Raw genomic sequence first — 20,087 nt, forward strand, 5'->3', positions numbered from 1 at the left:
GACAGGGCAACGGTACGTGAAATATACTGTACCTGCCCCGGGAGTGTGTGATGGGACAGTGTAGAGGGAGCTTTACTCTGTATCTAACCCGTGCTGTACCTGCTCTGGGAGTGTTTGATGGGACAGTGTAGAGGGAGCTTTACTCTGTATCTAACCCCGTGCAGTACCTGCCCCGGGAGTGTTTGATGGGACAGTGCAGAGGAAGCTTTACTCTGTATCTAACCCGTGCTGTACCTGCCCCGGGAGTGTTTGATGGGACAGTGTATAGGGAGCTTTACTCTGTATCTAACCCATGCTGTACCTGCCCCGGGAGTGTTTGATGGGACAGTGTAGAGGGAGCTTTACTCTGTATCTAACCCGTGCTGTATCTGCCCCGGGAGTGTTTGATGGGACAGTGTAGAGGGAGCTTTACTCTGTATCTAACCCGTGCTGTACCTGCCCTGGGAGTGTTTGATGGGACAGTGTAGAGGGAGCTTTACTCTGTATCTAACCCATGCTGTATCTGCCCCGGGAGTGTTTGATGGGACAGTGTAGAGGGAGCTTTACTCTGTATCTAACCCTGTGCTGTACCTGTCCTGGGAGTGTTTGATGGGACAGTGTAGAGGGAGCTTTACTCTGTATCTAACCCTGTGCTGTACCTGTCCTGGGAGTGTTTGATGGGACAGTGTAGAGGGAGCTTTACTCTGTATCTAACCCTGTGCTGTACCTGTCCTGGGAGTGTTTGATGGGACAGTGTAGAGGGAGCTTTACTCTGTATCTAACCCGTGCTGTACCTGCCCCGGGAGTGTTTGATGGGACAGTGTAGAGGGAGCTTTACTCTATATCTAACCCATGCTGTATCTGCCCCGGGAGTGTTTGATGGGACAGTGTCGAGGGAGCTTTACTCTGTATCTAACCCGTGCTGTACCTGCCCCGGGAGTGTTTGATGGGACAGTGTAGAGGGAGCTTTACTCTGTATCTAACCCTGTGCTGTATCTGCCCCGGGAGTGTTTGATGGGACAGTGTCGAGGGAGCTTTACTCTGTATCTAACCCTGTGCTGTATCTGCCCCGGGAGTGTTTGATGGGACAGTGTCGAGGGAGCTTTACTCTGTATCTAACCCTGTGCTGTACCTGCCCCGGGAGTGTTTGATGGGACAGTGTAGAGGGAACTTGATGTGTAATTGCCGGAGATGTGCGAAATGGAAAGCGAACCAAATCCCCAGAGCTGAAATTGAGATATTCAATTCACAACGACTCTCAGGTTAAATTTTTACATTACTGAAACTCAACTCTCTCCTTGTTAATCTCACAGTCTGGGGAAATCATAGCTGTGGTTGTGAAAGGCACTACATAAATGCAAGTTCATCTTTTTCTTTCTCACTCAACACTCAATCAGACTACGAGGGCCTGGGATACTGAGATTGGTGTCCGTGTGAACTCAGGGCTGGGATCACCTACCAGGCCTGGGAACCTGCTTCCCTCCATAGGCCAGAGTGGCCCCTTCCTTCACCCCTGTAGCACAATACTCAATTAGCTTGTCCAGGTGGGCCTTATGATTCTGGGGCCCATGGTCCATAGACCTGTCCAAGGGGTCACCAATCTTCATTTTCTTCACCTCTTCTATCTGTGAGGAAATGAAAACAAGAAAGAGAGAAATGAATTGCATTTATATAGCATCTTAGAGAGCATACGGGGTTGAGTTTAACATCTCATCCGAAAGATGGCCCCACCAACAGTGCAGTGCTCCCTCAGTACTGCCCCTCCGACAGTGCAACATTCCCTCAGCACTGCACCTCCGACAGTGCAGCACTCCCTCAGTACTGCCACATCGACAGTGCGGCGCTCCCTCAGTACTGCCCCTCCGACAGTGCGGCGCTCCGTCAGTATTGCCCCTCCGACAGTGCGGGGCTCTCTCAGTACTGCCCCTCTGATACTTAAAGAGTTGATGGTGAATAGGCAATGGCAAACATTTAAAGATCACATGGATGAATTTCAATAATTGTACATCCCTGTCTGGAGTAAAAATAAAATGGGTAAGGTGGCTCAACCGTGGCTAACAAGGGAAATTAGGGATAGTGTTAAATCCAAGGAAGAGGCATGTAAATTGACCAGAAAAAGCAGCAAACCTGAGGACTGGGAGAAATTTAGAATTCAACAGAGGAGGAAAAAGGGTTTAATAAGAAGGGGGGAAATAGAGTATGAGAGGAAGCTTGCTGGGAACATAAAAACTGACTGCAAAAGCTTCTCTAGATATGTGAAGAGAAAAAGATTAGTGAAGACAAACATAGGTCCCTTGCAGTCAGAATCAGGTGAATTTATAATGGGGAACAAAGAAATGGCTGACCAATTGAACAAATACTTTGGTTCTGTCTTCACGAAGAAGATACAAATAACCTTCCGAAAATACGAGGGGGCCGAGGGTCTAGCGAGAAGGAGGAACTGAAGGAAATCCTTATTAGTCAGGAAATTGTGTGAGTGAAATTGATGGGATTGAAGGCCGATAAATCTCCAGGGCCAATAAATTTGCATCCCAGAGTACTTAAGGAAGTGGCCCTAGAAATAGTGGATACATTGGTGATCATTTTCCAACAGTCTATCGACTCTGGATCAGTTCCTATGGACTGGAGGGTAGCTAAATTAACACCACTTATTAAAAAAGGAGGGAGAGAGAAAATGGGGAATTATAGACCGGTTAGCCTGACATTGGTAGTGGGGAAAATGTTGGAATCAATTATTAAAGATGAAATAGCAGCGCATTTGGAAAGCAGTGACAGGATCGATCCAAGTCAGCATGGATTTATGAAAGGGAAATCATGCTTGACAAATCTTCTGGAATTTGTTGAGGATGTTACTAGTAGAGTGGACAAGGGAGAACCAGTGGATGTGGTGCATTTGGACTTTCAAAAGGCTTTTGACAAGGTCCCACACAAGAGATTGGTGTGCAAAATTAAAGCACATGGTATTGGGGGTAATGTATTGACGTGGATAGAGAACTGGTTGGCAGACAAGAAGCAGAGAGTCGGGATTATCGGGTCCTTTTCAAAATGGCAGGCAGTGACGAGTGGAGTGCCGCAGGGCTCAGTGCTGGGACCCCAGCTATTTACAATATACATTAATGATTTAGATGAAGGAATTGAGTGTAATATCTCCAAGTTTGCAGATTACACTAAACTGGGTGGCGGTGTGAGCTGTGAGGAGGATGCTAAAAGGCTGCAGGGTGACTTGGACAGGTTAGGTGAGTGGGCAAATGCATGGCAGATGCAGTATAATGTGGATAAATGTGAGGTTATCCACTTTGGTGGCAAAAACATGAAGGCAGAATATTACGTGAATGGCAGCAGATTAGGAAAAGGGGAGGTGCAACGAGACCTGGGTGTCATGCTACATCAGTCATTGAAAGTTGGCATGCAGGTACAGCAGGCGGTGAAGAAGGCAAATGGAATGTTGGCCTTCATAGCTAGGGGAATTGAGTATAGGAGCGGGGAGGTCTTACTGCAGTTGTACAGGGCCTTGGTGAGGCCCCACCTGGAATATTATGTACAGTTTTGGTCTCCTAATCTGAGGAAGGACGTTTATGCTATTGAGGGAGTGCAGCGAAGGTTCACCAGACTGATTCCTGGGATGGCTGGACTGACATATGAGGAGAGACTGGATCAACTGGGCCTGTATTCACTGGAGTTTAGAAGGATGAGAGGGGATCTCATAGAAACATATAAAATTCTGATGGGACTGGATAGGTTAGATGCAGGAAGAATGTTCACAATGTGAACATTGTGAGGTCGAGGAAGCGTCGGAGAGGCAGAGCAGCAGAGTCGGGAGGCCTACAAAAGGCCCATCAGTCGGGAGGCACCAGCGGGAGCTCGAGGAGCCATCGGAGAGGTCAGCCGGTGCAGCTGCAGCAGTGAGGCAAAAAAGAATGAGAAAGAAATCGAAAGGTGACGTCACAGCCAAGGGGGTAAGTGATTGGCTGGTGATTGGTGAGTAGCTTTTCTTTTTTCTTTTCTTTATCAGTCAGTAACCTTTAGTACTGTTGTTGCCAAATTAAGTTTATCTAAGGATTAAGACATGGCAGGAGAGCTCGGACACGTGTTATGCTCCTCCTGTATTATGTGGGAAGTCAGGGACGCTTCCGGTGTCCCTGATAACTACGTGTGCGGGAAATGTATCCGCCTCCAGCTCCTGATGGACCGCATTGCGGCACTGGAGCTGCAGGTGGATTTACTCTGGAGCATCCATGATGCTGAGAATGACGTGAATAACACGTTGAGCGAGTTGGTCTTACCGCAGGTAAAGGGTACACAGCCAGATAGGGGATGGGTGACCAACAGGAAGAGCAGTGCAAGGAAGGTAGTGCAGGGGTCCCCTGCGGTCATCCCCCTGCAAAACAGATACACCGCTTTGGGTAGTGTTGGGGGGGATGACTTATCAGGGGAGAGCAGCAGCAGCCAAATTCATGGACCGTGGGTGGCTCTGCTGTACAGGAGGGCAGGAAAAAGAGTGGGAGAGCGATAGTGATAGGGGATTCAATTGTAAGGGGAATAGATAGGCATTTCTGCGGCCGCAACCGAGACTCCAGGATGGTATGTTGCCTCCCTGGTGCAAGGGTCAAGGATGTCTCGGAACGGTGCAGGACATTCTGAAAAGGGAGGGTGAACAGCCAGTTGTCGTGGTGCATATAGGTACCAACGATATAGGTAAAAAACGGGATGAGATCCTACAAGATGAAATTAGGGAGCTAGGAGCTAAATTCAAAAGTAGTAATCTCAGGATTGCTTCCAGTGCCATGTGCTAGTCAGAGCAGGAATCGCAGGATAGCTCAGATTAATACGTGGCTTGAGCAGTGGTGCAGCAGGGAGGGATTCAAATTCCTGGGACATTGGAACTGGTTCTGGGGGAGGTGGGACCAGTACAAACCGGACGGTCTGCACCTGGGCAGGACCAGAACCAATGTCCTCGGGGGAGTGTTTGCTAGTGCTGTTGGGGAGCGGTTAAACTAACATGGCAGGGGGATGGGAACCAATGCAGGGAGACAGAGGGAAATAAAAGGGAGGCAGAAGCAAAAGATAGAAAGGAGAATAGTAAAAGTGGAGGGCAGAGAAACCCAAGGCAAAAAACAAAAAGGGCCACATTACAGCAAAATTCTAAAGGGGCAAAATGTGTTAAAAAGACAAGCCTTAAGGCTCTGTGCCTCAATGCGAGGAGTATTCGGAATAAGGTGTACGAATTAACTGCGCAGATAGCAGTTAACGGATATGATGTAATTGGCATCACGGAGACATGGCTCCAGGGTGACCAAGGCTGGGAACTCAACATCCAGGGGTATTCAACATTTAGGAAGGATAGGCAGAGAGAAAAAGGAGGCGGGGTGGCATTGCTGGTTAAAGAGGAAATTAATGCAATAGTAAGAAAGGACATTAGCCTGGATGATGTGGAATCGGTTTGGGTGGAGCTGCGGAATACCAAAGGGCAGAAAACGCTAGTGGGAGTTGTGTACAGACCACCAAACAGTAGTAGGGAGGTTGGGGACAGCATCAAACAAGAAATAAGGGATGTGTGCAATAAAGGTACAGCAGTTATCATGGGTGACTTTAATCGACATATTATTTGGGCTAACCAAACTGGTAGCAATGCGGTGGAGGAGGATTTCCTGGAGTATATTTGGGATGGTTTTCTAGACCAATATGTCGAGGAACCAACTAGAGAGCTGGCCATCCTAGACTGGGTGATGTGTAATGAACATAACATAAGAACATAAGAACATAAGAATTAGAAACAGGAGTAGGCCATCTAGCCCCTCGAGCCTGCTCCGCCATTCAACGAGACCATGGCTGATCTGGCCGTGGACTCAGTTCCACTTACCCGCCCGCTCCCCATAACCCTTAATTCCCTTATTGGTTAAAAATCTATCTATCTGTGATTTGAATACATTCAATGAGCTAGCCTCAACTGCTTCCTTGGGCAGAGAATTCCACAGATTCACAACCCTCTGGGAGAAGAAATTCCTTCTCGACTCGGTTTTAAATTGTCTCCCCCGTATTTTGAGGCTGTGCCCCCTCGTTCTAGTCTCCCTGACCAGTGGAAACAACCTCTCTGCCTCTATCTTGTCTATCCCTTTCATTATTTTAAATGTTTCTAGAAGATCACCCCTCATCCTTCTGAACTCCAACGAGTAAAGACGCAGTCTATTCAATCTTTCATCATAAGATAACCCCCTCATCTCCGGAATCAGCCTAGTGAATCGTCTCTGTACCCCCTCCAAAGTGAGTATATACTTAAGTAAGGTGACCAAAACTGCACGCAGTACTCCAGCTGCGGCCTCACCAATACCCTGTACAGTTGCAGCAGGACCTCCCTGCTTTTGTACTCCATCCCTCTCGCAATGAAGGCCAACATTCCATTCGTCTTCCTGATTACCTGCTGCACCTGCAAACTAACTTTTTGGGATTCATGCACAAGGACCCCCAGGTCCCTCTGCACCGCAGCATGTTGTAATTTCTCCCCATTCAAATAATATTCCCTTTTACTGTTTTTTCCAAGGTGGATGACCTCACATTTTCCAACATTGTATTCCATCTGCCAAACCTTAGCCCATTCGCTTAACCTATCTAAATCTCTTTGCAGCCTCTCTGTGTCCTCTACACAACCCGCTTTCCCACTAATCTTTGTGTCATCTGCAAATTTTGTTACACTACACTCTGTCCCCTCTTCCAGGTCATCTATGTAAATTGTAAACAGTTGTGGTCCCAGCACCGATCCCTGTGGCACACCACTAACCACCGATCCCTGTGGCACACCACTAACTACCGATTTCCAACCCGAAAAGGACCCATTTATCCCGACTCTCTGCTTTCTGTTAGCCAGCCAATTCTCTATCCATGCTAATACATTTCCTCTGACTCCGCGTACCTTTATCTTCTGCAGTAACCTTTTGTGTGGCACCTTATTGAATGAGAAGGGACTAATTAGCAATCTTGTTGTGTGAGGCCCCTTGGGGAAGAGTGACCATAATATGGTAGAATTCTTTATTAAGATGGAGAGTGACACAGATAATTCAGAAACTAGGGTCCTGAACTTAAGGAAATGTAACTTTTATGGTATGAGGTGTGAATTGGCTAGAAGAGACTGGCAAATGATACTTAAAGGGTTGACGGTGGATAAGCAATGGCAAATATTTAAAGATCACATGGATGAACTTCAGCAATTGTACATCCCTGTCTGGAGTAAAAATAAAATGGGGAAGGTGGCTCAACCGTGGCTAACAAGGGAAATTAAGGACAGTGTTAAATCCAAGGAAGAGGCATATAAATTGGCTAGAAAATGCAACAAACCTGAGGACTGGGAGAAATTTAGAATTCAACAGAGGAGGACTGAGGGTTTAATTAAGAGGGGGAAAATAGAGTATGAGAGGAAGTTTGCAGGGAACATAAAAACTGACTGCAAAAGCTTCTATAAATATGTGAAGAGAAAAAGATGAGTGAAGACAATCGTAGGTCCCTTGCATTCGGATTCAGGTGAATTTATAATGGGGAACAAAGAATTGGCAGACCAATTTGAACAAATACTTCCATTCTGTCTTCATGAAGGAAGACACAAATAACCTTCCGGATGTACTAGGGGACAGTGGGTCTCGTGAGAATGAGGAACTGAAGGAAATCCTTATTAGGCTAGAAATTGTGTTAGAGAAATTGATGGGATTGAAGTCTGATAAATCCACAGGGCCTGATAGTCTGCATCCCAGAGTACTTAAGGAAGTGGCCCTAGAAATAGTGGATGCATTGGTGATCATTTTGCAACAGTCTATCGACTCTGGATCAGTTCCTATGGAGTGGAGGGTAGCTAATGTAACACCACTTTAAAAAAAAGGAGGGCGAGAGAAAACGGGTAATTATAGACTGGTTAGCCTGACATCAGTAATGGGGAAAATGTTGGAATCAATCATTAAGGATGAAATAGCAGCGCATTTGGAAAGCAGCGACAGGATCGGTCCAAGTCAGCATGGATTTATGAAAAGGAAATCATGCTTGACAAATCTTCTGGAATTTGTTTGAGGCTGTAACTAGTAGAGTGGACAAGGGAGAACCAATGGATGTGGTGTATTTGGACTTTCAAAAGGCTTTTGACAAGGTCCCACACAAGAGATTGGTGTGCAAAATCAAAGCACATGGTATTGGGGGTAATGTACTGACGTGGATAGAGAACTGGTTGGCAGACAGGAAGCAGAGAGTCGGGATAAACGGGTCCTTTTCAGAATGGTAGTCAGTGACTAGTGGAGTGCCACAGGGCTCAGTGCTGGGACCCCAGCTATTTACAATATATATTAACGATTTAAATGAAGGAATTGAGTGTAATATCTCCAAGTTTGCAGATGACACTAAACAGGGTGGCACTGTGAGCTGTGAGGAGGATGCTAAGAGGCTGCAGAGTGACTTGGACAAGTTAGGTGAGTGGGCAAATGCATGGCAGAAGCAGTATCATGTGGATAAATGTGAGGTTATCCATTTTGGGGGCAAAAACACGAAGGCAGTATATTATCTGAATGGCAGCAGATTAGGAAAAGGGGAGGTGCAACGAGACCTGGGTGTCATGGTACATCAGTCAGTGAAAGTTGGCATGCAGGTACAGCAGGCAGTGAAGAAGGCAAATGGTATGTTGGCCTTCATAGCTAGGGGATTTGAGTATAGGAGCAGGGAGGTCTTACTGCAGTTGTACAGGGCCATGGTGAGGCCTCACCTGGAATATTGTGTTCAGTTTTGGTCCCCTAATCTGAGGAAGGACATTCTTGCTATTGAGGGAGTGCAGCGAAGGTTCACCAGACTGATTCCAGGAATGGCAGGACTGACATATGAGGAGAGACTGGATCAACTAGGCTTTTATTCACTGGAGTTTAGAAGGATGAGAGAGGATCTCATAGAAACGTATAAGATTCTGACGGGACTGGATTAGATGCGGGAAGAATGTTCCCGATGTTGGGGAAGTCTGGAACCAGGGGAAATAGTCTTAGGATAAGGGGTAGGCCATTTAGGACTGAAATGAGGAGAAACTTCTTCACTCAGAGAGTTGTTAACCTGTGGAATTCCCTGCCGCAGAGAGTTGTTGATGCCAGTTCATTGGATATATTCAAGAGGGAGTTAAATATGGCCCTTATGGCTAAAGAAATCAAGGGGTATGGAGAGAAAGCAGGAAAAGTGCACTAAGGGAATGATCAGCCATGATCTTATTGAATGGTGGTGCAGGCCCGAAGGGCCGAGTGGCCTACTCCTGCACTTATTTTCTATGTTTCTATGTTTCCATGACACTGCGGCACTCCCTCAGTACTGCCCCTCCGACAGTGCGACGCTCCCTCAGTACTGCCCCTCCGACAGTGCGGCACTCCCTCAGTACTGCACTGCGAGTGTCGGCCTGGAATCTGGGCTCAAGTCTCTGGAGTGGGGCTTTAGAATGCAAAAGCGCCTGGCTCAGAGGCGAGAGTGTTACCCACTGAGCCAAGGCTGACAAGGAGTTGGGTTTGATAGGCTGCACGGGTCAGTCTGCCTCCGCACTGCCATACGTGCACATGTATCTGATGCTGAATGTCCTTCAGACACGTACTGCCAGACTCACCACTTTGTGGAGAAACTGATCGTGGATAGATTCTTCGACAAACAGCCGTCCTGCAGCAATGCAGTTCTCTCCCTTGTTGAAGAACACAGCCCCCATCCCCTGGGAAGACAAAGCAAGGGTTAAATGTACGTAACATTATTGGTTCTCGGGGTGCAGACGGCATTCATTGCTCAGCCCCAGCTGCCCCGAGGACATTAAGTGCCGACCACATAGTGTGGGACTGGAGTCACCTATAGGCCCAGACCGGGTAAGGACGGCAGGTATCCTTCCCCAAAGGGACATCAGTGAACAGCTTCATGGTCACTGTTACTGACCCCAGATTTTCATTTCCAGATTTATTGAGTTCCATTTCATAATCTGTCCAACTGCCATTCGACCTCAGATCCTCTCCCCCTGTCCCCTCCTCTCCCCTCCTCTCCCCCTGTCTCCCTCCTCTCCCCCTGTCTCCCTCCTCTCCCCGTGTATCCCTCCTCTCCCCCTGTCTCCCTCCTCCCCCCCTGTCTCCTCCTCTCCCCCTGTCCCCTCCTCTCCCCCTGTCTCCCTCCTCTCCCCCTGTCTCCCTCCTCTCCCCCTGTCCCCTCCTCTCCCCCTGTCTCCCTCCTCTCCCCCTGTCTCCATCCTCTCCCCCTGTCTCCCTCCTCTCCCCCTGTCCCCTCCTCTCCCCCTGTCTCCCTCCTCTCCCCCTGTCTCCCTCCTCTCCCCCTGTCTCCCTCCTCTCCCCCTGTCTCCCTCCTCTCTCCCTCCTCTCCCCCTGTCCCCTCCTCTCCCCCTGTCTCCCTCCTCTCTCCCCTCCTCTCCCCCTGTCCCCTCCTCGCCCCCTCCTCTCCCCCTGTCTCCCTCCTCTCCCCCTCCTCTCCCCCTGTCCCCTCCTCTCCCCCTGTCCCCCACCTCTCCCCCTCCTCTCCCCCTGTCCCCTCCTCTCCCCCTGACCCCTCCTCTCCCCCTGTCCCCCACCTCTCCCCCTCCTCTCCCCCTGTCCCCTCCTCTCCCCCTCCTCTCCCCCTCCTCTCCCCCTGCCCCCCTCCTCTCCCCCTGTCCCCCACCTCTCCCCCTCCTCTCCCCCTGTCCCCTCCTCTCCCCCTGTCCCCCACCTCTCCCCCTCCTCTCCCCCTGTCCCCCACCTCTCCCCCTCCTCTCCCCCTGTCCCCTCCTCTCCCCCTGTCCCCCACCTCTCCCCCTCCTCTCCCCCTGTCCCCTCCTCTCCCCCTCCTCTCCCCCTGCCCCCTCCTCTCCCCTGCAACCCCTCCTCTCCCCTGCAACCCCTCCTCTCCCCCTGTCCCCGTCCTCTCCCCCTCCTCTCCCCCGTCCCCCTCCTCTCCTCTCCCCCTGTCCCCCTCCTCCCCCCCTGTCCCCCTCCTCTCCCCCTGCCCCCTCCTCTCCCCTGCAACCCCTCCTCTCCCCTGCAACCCCTCCTCTCCCCCTGTCCCCGTCTTCTCCCCCTCCTCTCCCCCGTCCCCCTCCTCTCCCCCTGTCCCCCTCCTCTCCCCCTGTCCCCCTCCTCTCCCCCTGGCTCCCTCCTCTCTCCCTGTCCCCCTCCTCTCCCCCTGCCCCCCTCCTCTCCCCCCTCCTCTCTCCCTGTCCCCTCGAGCAGTGGGTGTCTGACGAGACTCCCAGCAAAGGCAATGAGCGGTGCGTCATCAAAGGAGATGGATAAATATTCTGCGTGTACTTGGTGTTCCCCAGGGTCGGTGTTGGGACCACTGCTCTGGTTGATATATATGAGTGACCTGGTCTTGGGTATACAGGGCATCATTTCAAAGTTTGCAGATGATGCATCAGAAGTTTACATACATACAAAATTTACATCAGAAATGTAGGAAACAGTGAGGATGACAGTAACAGAGTTCATGAGGACACAGACAGACTGGTGAATTAGGCCGACATGTGGCCGATGTCATTTAACACAATAAGTTTGAAGTGATATATTTTGGTAGAAAGAATGAGGAGAGGCAGTATACACTGAAGGGTATAATTTTAAGGGGGTTGCAGGACAGCTTGATTCGGCTGTTAGAAAGTATATAGGATCCTGAACTTTATTAATAGAGGAACAGCGTACAACAGCAAGGAAGTTATGCTAAACCTTTATAAAACACTGGTTAGAATTCATAAGAACATAAGAAATAGGAGCAGGAGTCGGCCATATGGCCCCTCGAGCCTGCTCCACCATTTATTAAGATCTTCGACCTCAACTCAGCTTTCCCGCCTGATCCCCATATCCCTTGATCCCGACAGCCTTGAATATACTCAACGATTCAGCATCCACAGCCCTCTGGGGCAGAGAATTCCAAAGATTCACAACCCTCTGAGTGAAGAAATTCTCCTCATCTCAGTCCTAAATGGCCACCCCTTATCCTGAGACTGTGCCCCCTGGTTCTCGATTCTCCAGCCGGGGGAAACAACCTCTCAGCATCTGCCCTGCCAATCCCCCTCAGAATCTTGTGTATGTCAATGAGATCACCTCTCATTCTTCTAAACTTCAGAGAGTATAGGCCCAGATTCCTCCATCTTTCAGCTGGAGTATTGTGTCCAAATCTGGGCACCACACTTTAGGAAGGTTGTTCATGCGTTGGAGACGGTGCAGAGAAGATTTACGAGAATGGTCCCAGGGATGAGGGGCTTCAGTTACTGGAGAGACTGGAGAAGCTGGGGTTGGAGCAGAGAAGGTTAAGGGGAGATTTAATAGAGGTGTTCAAAATGATGCAGGGTTTTGATAGAGTAAATAAGGAGACATTGTTTGCAGTGTCAGGAGGGTCGGTAACCAGAGGGCACAGAGTGAAGGTAATCACAAAAGAACCAGAGGGGGAGTGGAGGAGAATTTGTTTAGCAGCGAGTTGTTGTGATCTGAAACGCGCTGCCTGAAAGGGCGGTGGGAGCAGATTCAATAATAACTTTGAAAAGGGATTTGGATAAATAGTTGAAGGGAAAGATTTGTCGGTCTATGGGGAATCGGGCCGGGGAATGGAACTGATTGGAGAGCTCTTTCACCGAGCCGACACAGGTACAATCACAGAATGGTTACAGCACAGGAGGCCATTCGGCCCGTCGAGCACCTCAGCCAGTCCCACTGCCCCGCCCTTTCCCTGTAGCCCTGCAAAATTGTTTTCTTTCAGGTACTTAACCAACATCCCTCCCCAGTGACTTCAATACAGAGTACGGTCGGACAGGGTGTAAAACCAGCGTTGCACCCCGTCCCGTGGCTTCCTGATGGGGGCAGGTTGGGTTACAATGACATCCAATTGTTTCCAACGCTTCAGAGCACAGATTCTGGGCGTTCCTCCTCACCATGCGCACTGCCTTGTCTAGGTCGCAGTCGCTGAAGATAATCAGCGGCGATTTCCCTCCCAGCTCCAGAGACACTTTCTTCACGTTCACCACCGCACAGCTACAGGGAAACAAGTGCACAATTTACAATACAGGGCCAGCCCACGTCAATGTTAAAATTCTCATCCTCGTGTTCAAATCCCTCCGCACCCCTCCCTATCTCTGTAACCTCCTCCAGCTCCACAACCCACCTTCGACCTCTCTGTAACCTCCTCCAGCCCCACAACCCACCCCCGACCTCTCTGTAACCTCCTCCAGCCCCACAACACCACCCCCCCGACCTCTGTAACCTCCTCCAGCCTTGCAACCCCCAACCCCACATCTCTGGAACCTTCTCCAGCCCTGCAAACCCTCCCTATCTCTGTAACCTCCTCCAGCCCCACAACCCCCCCGACCTCTCTGTAATCTCCTCCAGCCCTGCAACCCCCCCGACCTCTCTGTAACCTCCTCCAGCCCCACAACACCCCCCCCCGACCTCTCTGTAACCTCCTCCAGCCCCACAACACCCCCCCCCGACCTCTCTGTAACCTCCTCCAGCCCCACAACACCACCCCCCCGACCTCTGTAACCTCCTCCAGCCTTGCAACCCCCAACCCCACATCTCTGTAACCTCCTCCAGCCCCACAACCCGCCCCCCCCGACCTCTCTGTAACTTCCTCCAGCCCTGCAACCCCCCCGACCTCTCTGTAACCTCCTCCAGCCCCACAACCCCCCCCGACCTCTCTGTAACCTCCTCCAGCTCTGCAACCCCCAACCCCACATCTCTGTAACCTCCTCCAGTCCCACAACCCCCCCCGACCTCTCTGTAACCTCCTCCAGCCCTGCAACCCCAAACCCCACATCTCTGTAACCTCCTCCAGTCCCACAACCCCCCCCGACCTCTCTGTAACCTCCTCCAGCTCTGCAACCCCCAACCCCACATCTCTGTAACCTCCTCCAGCCCCACAACACCCCCCGACCTCTCTGTAACCTCCTCCAGCCCTGCAAACCCCCCGACCTCTCTGTAACCTCCTCCAGCCCTGCAACCCCCAACCCCACATCTCTGGAACCTCCTCCAGCCCTGCAAACCCTCCCTATCTCTGTAACCTCCTCCAGCCCCACAACCCCCCCCGACCTCTCTGTAATCTCCTCCAGCCCTGCAACCCCCCCGACCTCTCTGGAACCTCCTCCAGCCCTGCAAACCCTCCCTATCTCTGTAACCTCCTCCAGCCCCACAACACCCCCCCCCCCGACCTCTCTATAACCTCCTCCAGCCCTGCAACCCCCAACCCCACATCTCTGGAACCTCCTCCAGCCCTGCAAACCCTCCCTATCTCTGTAACCTCCTCCAGCCCCACAACCCCCCCCGACCTCTCTGTAATCTCCTCCAGCCCTGCAACCCCCAACCCCACATCTCTGTAACCTCCTCCAGCCCCACAACACCCCCCGACCTCTCTGTAACCTCCTCCAGCCCTGCAAACCCCCCGACCTCTCTGTAACCTCCTCCAGCCCTGCAACCCCCAACCCCACATCTCTGTAACCTCCTCCAGCCCCACAACACCCCCCCCCCCCGACCTCTCTATAACCTCCTCCAGCCCTGCAACCCCCAACCCCACATCTCTGGAACCTCCTCCAGCCCTGCAAACCCTCCCTATCTCTGTAACCTCCTCCAGCCCCACAACCCCCCCCGACCTCTCTGTAATCTCCTCCAGCCCTGCAACCCCCCCGACCTCTCTGGAACCTCCTCCAGCCCTGCAAACCCTCCCTATCTCTGTAACCTCCTCCAGCCCCACACCCCCAACCCCACATCTCTGTAACCTCCTCCAGCCCCACAACACCACCCCCCCGACCTCTGTAACCTCCTCCAGCCCCACAACCCCCCCCCCCCGACCTCTCTGTAACTTCCTCCAGCCCTGCAACCCCCCCGACCTCTCTGTAACCTCCTCCAGCCCCACAACACCCCCCCCGACCTCTCTGTAATCTCCTCCAGCCCTGCAACCCCCCCGACCTCTCTGGAACCTCCTCCAGCCCTGCAAACCCTCCCTATCTCTGTAACCTCCTCCAGCCCCACACCCCCAACCCCACATCTCTGTAACCTCCTCCAGCCCCACAACACCACCCCCCCGACCTCTGTAACCTCCTCCAGCCCCACAACCCCCCCCCCCCGACCTCTCTGTAACTTCCTCCAGCCCTGCAACCCCCCCGACCTCTCTGTAACCTCCTCCAGCCCCACAACACCCCCCCCGACCTCTCTGTAACCTCCTCCAGCCCCACAACACCCCCCCCGACCTCTCTATAACCTCCTCCAGCCCTGCAACCCCCAACCCCATATCTCTGTAACCTCCTCCAGTCCCACAACCCCCCCCACCCCGACATCTCTGCGCTCCTCCAATTCTGGCCTCTGGAGCATCCCTGATTCTCATCGCTCCGCCATGTCTCTGGGGCAGCACAGCTTTGGATGAGCTGAAGTTCACGGAGGGTGGGAGGCCGGCCAGGAGAGCGCTGGGATAGTCGGGTTGGGAGGTGACAAAGGCTTTTCAGAAGCTTTTCAATCAGCGTAAGAAGATGCCACTGAGCCCATCGACCCCACATTATCCAGAGCCAATGCCTGATGGCCCGGTCATGGATGCTATCGTACAGTTCTGGTCACCACATTACAGGAAGGATGTGATTACACTGGAGAGGGTACAGAGGAGATTTACGAGGATGTTGCCGGGATTGGAGAATTTTAGCTATGAGGAAAGATTGGATAGGGTGGGTTTGTTTATTTTGGAACAGAGGAAGCTGAGGGGACCTTATTGAGGCGTATAAAATGATGAGGGACCTAGATCGTGTGGATAAGAAGGAACTTTTATCAACCCCCCTTTTAGCAGAAGGGTCTACAACCAGGTGGAGTAGATTTAAAGTAATTGGTAGAAGGTTTAGAGGGGATTTGAGGGGAAATGTCTTCACCCAGAGGGTCTGGAACTCACTGCCTGAAACGGTGGTAGAGGCAGAAACCCTCACCACATTTAAAAAGTACTTGGATGTGCATTTAAAGTGCCGTAACCTACAGAGCTATGGACCGAGAGCTGGAAAGTGGGATTAGGCTGGATAGCTCTTGGTGGGCCGGCACGGACACGATGGGCCGAATGGCCTCCTTCCTTGCTGTGAATTTCAAAGATTCTATTCCTCCTAACCCCTCTCAAATTGTTGGACTCCTACATTATGGAATGCGGAGGTGGGGCGTGGGGTGGGGGGGGGTGAGGTTGGGGGGAGAGAGGACTTTCGATTCGGGCCTGATGTCAGGAATGCTCCTGCGAAGCAGCCAGGGAATCCACGCTAGCACAGGCCTCTGGGCACCAAGCTGAAACTCTCCGCTCTCCCGTGGTGGTGAGAGCCTGGCCTGTCAGGCCGGGAGGAGCGGGTATCGGGGGCGATGGACGGAGGGGGTGATGGACGGAGGGGGGGCGGAAACGGAGGAGGGAGGGGGCGAAGGAAGGGAGGGGGTGATGGGCGGAGGGGGTGATAGGCGGAGGGGGTGGGGGAGCGACCCGAGTCTGGGGTTCTGGGGGGGGTGGGGGGGCGGTTGCGGGGGTGATAGCCATCGGATTGTTTCGGTCATTGCATGGACTGTGGACTCTCTGGCTAATGGAAAAGCCAACCTGTATATCAACCACCGACCTGCGGCTGCTTCAGGAAATGGACGTGGAACAGAAAACAGTCACAACATTGAACACTGCGAGCAAAGACGTGACCGAGGAGGCCCTGGTCATGGCCGTCAGAAGCCATGATGGTCAGTCGTGGATTGCTGGGCCTCACACTCTCTCTCTCACCTCTGAGAGGCAATCGGGAACAGAGAGACAACTTTCTGGAGTCCATTTATTTCCTTGGGATCTCTGGGCAGCCTGGCCTGTTCTCAGCAGGTGTATGATCTGTTGGGCCTATTAGGGGAGAGTGGGTCAGTATTCTGGGGCACCCTGAAACTCAGCTCACACTGAACCACAGATGTCTGGGGATGTACCGGGACTGGGCTCGTGAACACCGACCCCTCTCTCCACACGCACAATCTGTGGGGTATATATAAAATGTGACCCACTTCCCCACCGGAATCATGTGGCGTTGATACCCTTGCCCCACTCTCCCAGGTTCTGAGGGGGATTGACGGTCGATGCTGAGAGGTTATTTCCCTCTGGTGGGGGAATCTAGAACCAGGGGGCACAGTCTCAGGATTAGGGGTCGGCGATTTAGGACTGAGATGAGGAGAAATGTCTTCACTCAGAGGATGGTGAATCTTTGGGATTCTCTGCCCACAGACGGCTGTGGATGCTCAGTCGATGAGTATATTCAAGGCTGAGATCGATAGATTTTTGAACTCTAGGTAAATCGAGGGATATGGGGATCAGGCGGGAAAGTGGAGTTGAGGTCAAAGATCAGCCATGATTTTATTGAATGGCGGAGCAGGCTCGAGGGGCCGAATGGCCGACTCCTGCTCCTAATTCTTGTGTCCTGATGTACTTATTCACTACACCTTTCCTTATATTGACCGGGGCAGGGCCGGAGCTCTGGGAGCACTGCGCGGATGGGCAAGCTTGCATCCTAAAGGGAACTGTGGTCCAGTAACAGAACCACGACACCACAAACCGACTTCACTGGCTGTGAGGTGCTTTGGGATTTCTGGAGATGGGGAAAGGTGCTATCGAAATGAAAGTCTTTCTGTCGTTAATGAAGTAAAGATGATTTGTTGGTCACAATCTGTTACTTCACCTTTTCATGATGTGTTTGCCGACTGGAGTTGATCCGGTGAAGCCAAGCTTTCTCACATCCGGATGGTCAGCTATTCTCTGTCCAATCAGTGAACCTGCCACACAACAATAATCTCTCAGTCCAAGCCCAAAGCAGAACCAAATCCCACCACATCGCGACAGCGACACCAGGCACCAGGGTCAGAACTGGTCACTGGCCCAGGGGGCTTCACATTGGATTCAAGCTCGGTTTATTTTTAACTGTTTTGAGCAGCTGACCAGCTCCACATATCTCTGTTGTGAGGCTCCCGTCGTTTGTCAAGCTACTTCTCATGGATTGGGTGGCTGTCTGTGTGTGAGAGCGTGAGCTGGATGTATGAGTGTGTGTGAGTGTGTGTGAGACAGTGAGAGTGTGTGTGAGTGTGTGTGAGAGTGTGTGAGTGTGTGTGAGACAGTGAGAGTGTGTGAGAGAGTGTGTGAGAGAGTGTGAGTGTGTGAGAGAGTGTGAGAGAGTGTGAGTGTGTGAGAGTGTGTGAGTGTGTGAGAGTGTGTGAGAGTGTGTGAGAGTGTGTGAGAGTGTGAGAGTGTGTGAGAGTGTGTGAGTGTGTGAGAGTGTGTGAGAGTGTGTGTATGTGTGAGAGTGTGTGAGAGTGTGTGTATGTGAGTGTGTGAGAGTGTGTGAGAGAGTGTGTGAGTGTGTGAGAGAGTGTGTGAGAGTGTGAGAGTGTGTGAGAGTGTGTGTATGTGTGAGAGTGTGTGAGAGTGTGTGTATGTGAGAGTGCGAGAGTGTGTGTGAGAGAGTGTGTGTGAGTGAATGTGTGCGAGTGTTTGACTGTGAGAGTGTGTGAGAGAGTCCGTGAGGGAGTGTGAGTGAGAGAGTGTGTGTGAGTATGTGTGTGAGAGAGTGCGTGTGAGTGTGTGAGAGTGTGAGAGAGTGTGAGAGAGTGTGTGAGAGTGTGTGAGAGTGTGTGAGAGAGTGTGTGAGAATGTGTGAGAATGTGTATACGAATGTGTGTGTGAGAGTGTGTGTGTGAGAGTGTGTGTGTGAAAGTGTGTGAGTGTGAGTGAGAATGCGTGAGGGCGTTTGAGGGTGTGTGTGAGTGTGTGAGAGAGTGTGTGAGTGAGTATGTGAGAGTGTGCGTGAGAGTGTGCGAGAGTGTGTGAGAGTGTGTGAGGGTGTGTGACTGTGTGTGTGAGAGTGTGTGAGAGTGTGAGTGTGTGTGTGAGAGTGTGTGGCAGTGTGTCAGACAGCATATGAGAGAGTGTGTCTGAGAGTACGTGAGAGAGTATGGGGGAGTGTGTTAGTGTGTGAGAGTATGTGTGAGAGTGTTTGAGAGTGTGTGTGAGTGTGTGAGAGTGTGCGGGAGTGTGTGAGAGTGTGTAAGAGTGTGTGAGAGTGTCAGAGAGTGAGAGAGTGTGTGTGCTGGGTGTGTCAGAGAGTGTGAGAAAGTGAGAGAGTGTGAGAGAGTGTGTGAGAGTGTGTGAGAGTGTGTGAGAGTGTGTGAGAGTGTGTGAGAGTGTGAGAGTGTGTGAGAGTGTGTGTATGTGTGAGAGTGTGTGAGAGTGTGTGTATGTGAGTGTGTGAGAGTGTGTGAGAGAGTGTGTGAGTGTGTGTGAGTGTGTGAGAGAGTATGGGGGAGTGTGTTAGTGTGTGAGAGTATGTGTGAGAGTGTTTGAGAGTGTGTGTGAGTGTGTGAGAGTGTGCGGGAGTGTGTGAGAGTGTGTAAGAGTGTGTGAGAGTGTCAGAGAGTGAGAGAGTGTGTGTGCTGGGTGTGTCAGAGAGTGTGAGAAAGTGGGAGAGCGTGCTGGGTGTGTGTGAGAGTGTGTGACAGAGTGTGAGAGCGTGTGAGAGTGTGTCTGAGAGTCATTGAGAGTGTGTGAGAGAGTGTGAGAGTGTATGAAAGCGTGTGAAAAAGTGTGTGAGAGTGTCTGAGTGTGTGAGAGTGTGTTCGTGTGTGACAGTATGTGCGTTCATGTGTTAGAGTATGTGTGAGAGTGTGTGTGAGTGTGTGAGTGTGTGAGAGTGTGTCAGAGAGCGTGAGAGAGTGTGTCAGTGAGTGTGAGCTTGTGTGAGAGTGTTCTGAGAGTGTGTGACAGAGTGAGAGAGTGCGCGAGAGTGTGTGTGTGAGTGTGTGTGGGGGAGTGTGAAAGTGTGTGGGAGAGTGTGTGAGTGTGTGAGAGTGTATGAGAGGGTATGTGAGAGTGTGTGTGAGAGTGTGTGAGAGTGTGAGAGAGTGTGAGAGTGAGTGTGTGTGAGAGAGTGTGTGAGTGTGTGAGAGTGTGTGAGAGAGTGTGTGAGTGTGAGTGAGTGGGTGAGAGTGCGTGAGAGACTGTGTGAGAGTGTGTGTGAGAGTGTGTGGCAGTGTGTCAGACAGCATATGAGAGAGTGTGTCCGAGAGTGTATGAGAGAGTATGGGGGAGTGTGTTAGTGTGTGAGAGCATGTGTGAGAGTGTTTGAGAGTGTTTGAGAGTGTGTGTGAGTG

General features: G+C 51.5%; 1 protein-coding gene across 1 annotated transcript in view; it reads right to left on the reverse strand.

The window, feature by feature from the left end:
* The window catches only part of LOC139276778 (cytosolic 10-formyltetrahydrofolate dehydrogenase-like), a 340,061-nt gene that overhangs the window by 16,966 nt on the left and 303,008 nt on the right, over nt 1-20,087 (reverse strand). Inside the window, exons 17-20 of the mRNA XM_070894781.1 lie at nt 17,627-17,720; nt 12,863-12,962; nt 9,581-9,679; nt 1,439-1,604 (exon numbers count right to left, since the gene is read on the reverse strand). Of these exons, the coding sequence (XP_070750882.1) occupies nt 1,439-1,604; nt 9,581-9,679; nt 12,863-12,962; nt 17,627-17,720 (459 nt within the window). The remainder of the gene's footprint in view (nt 1-1,438; nt 1,605-9,580; nt 9,680-12,862; nt 12,963-17,626; nt 17,721-20,087) is intronic.

Source organism: Pristiophorus japonicus, chromosome 12 (assembly GCF_044704955.1).
Source record: "Pristiophorus japonicus isolate sPriJap1 chromosome 12, sPriJap1.hap1, whole genome shotgun sequence".
Lineage (NCBI taxonomy): Eukaryota > Metazoa > Chordata > Chondrichthyes > Pristiophoridae > Pristiophorus > Pristiophorus japonicus.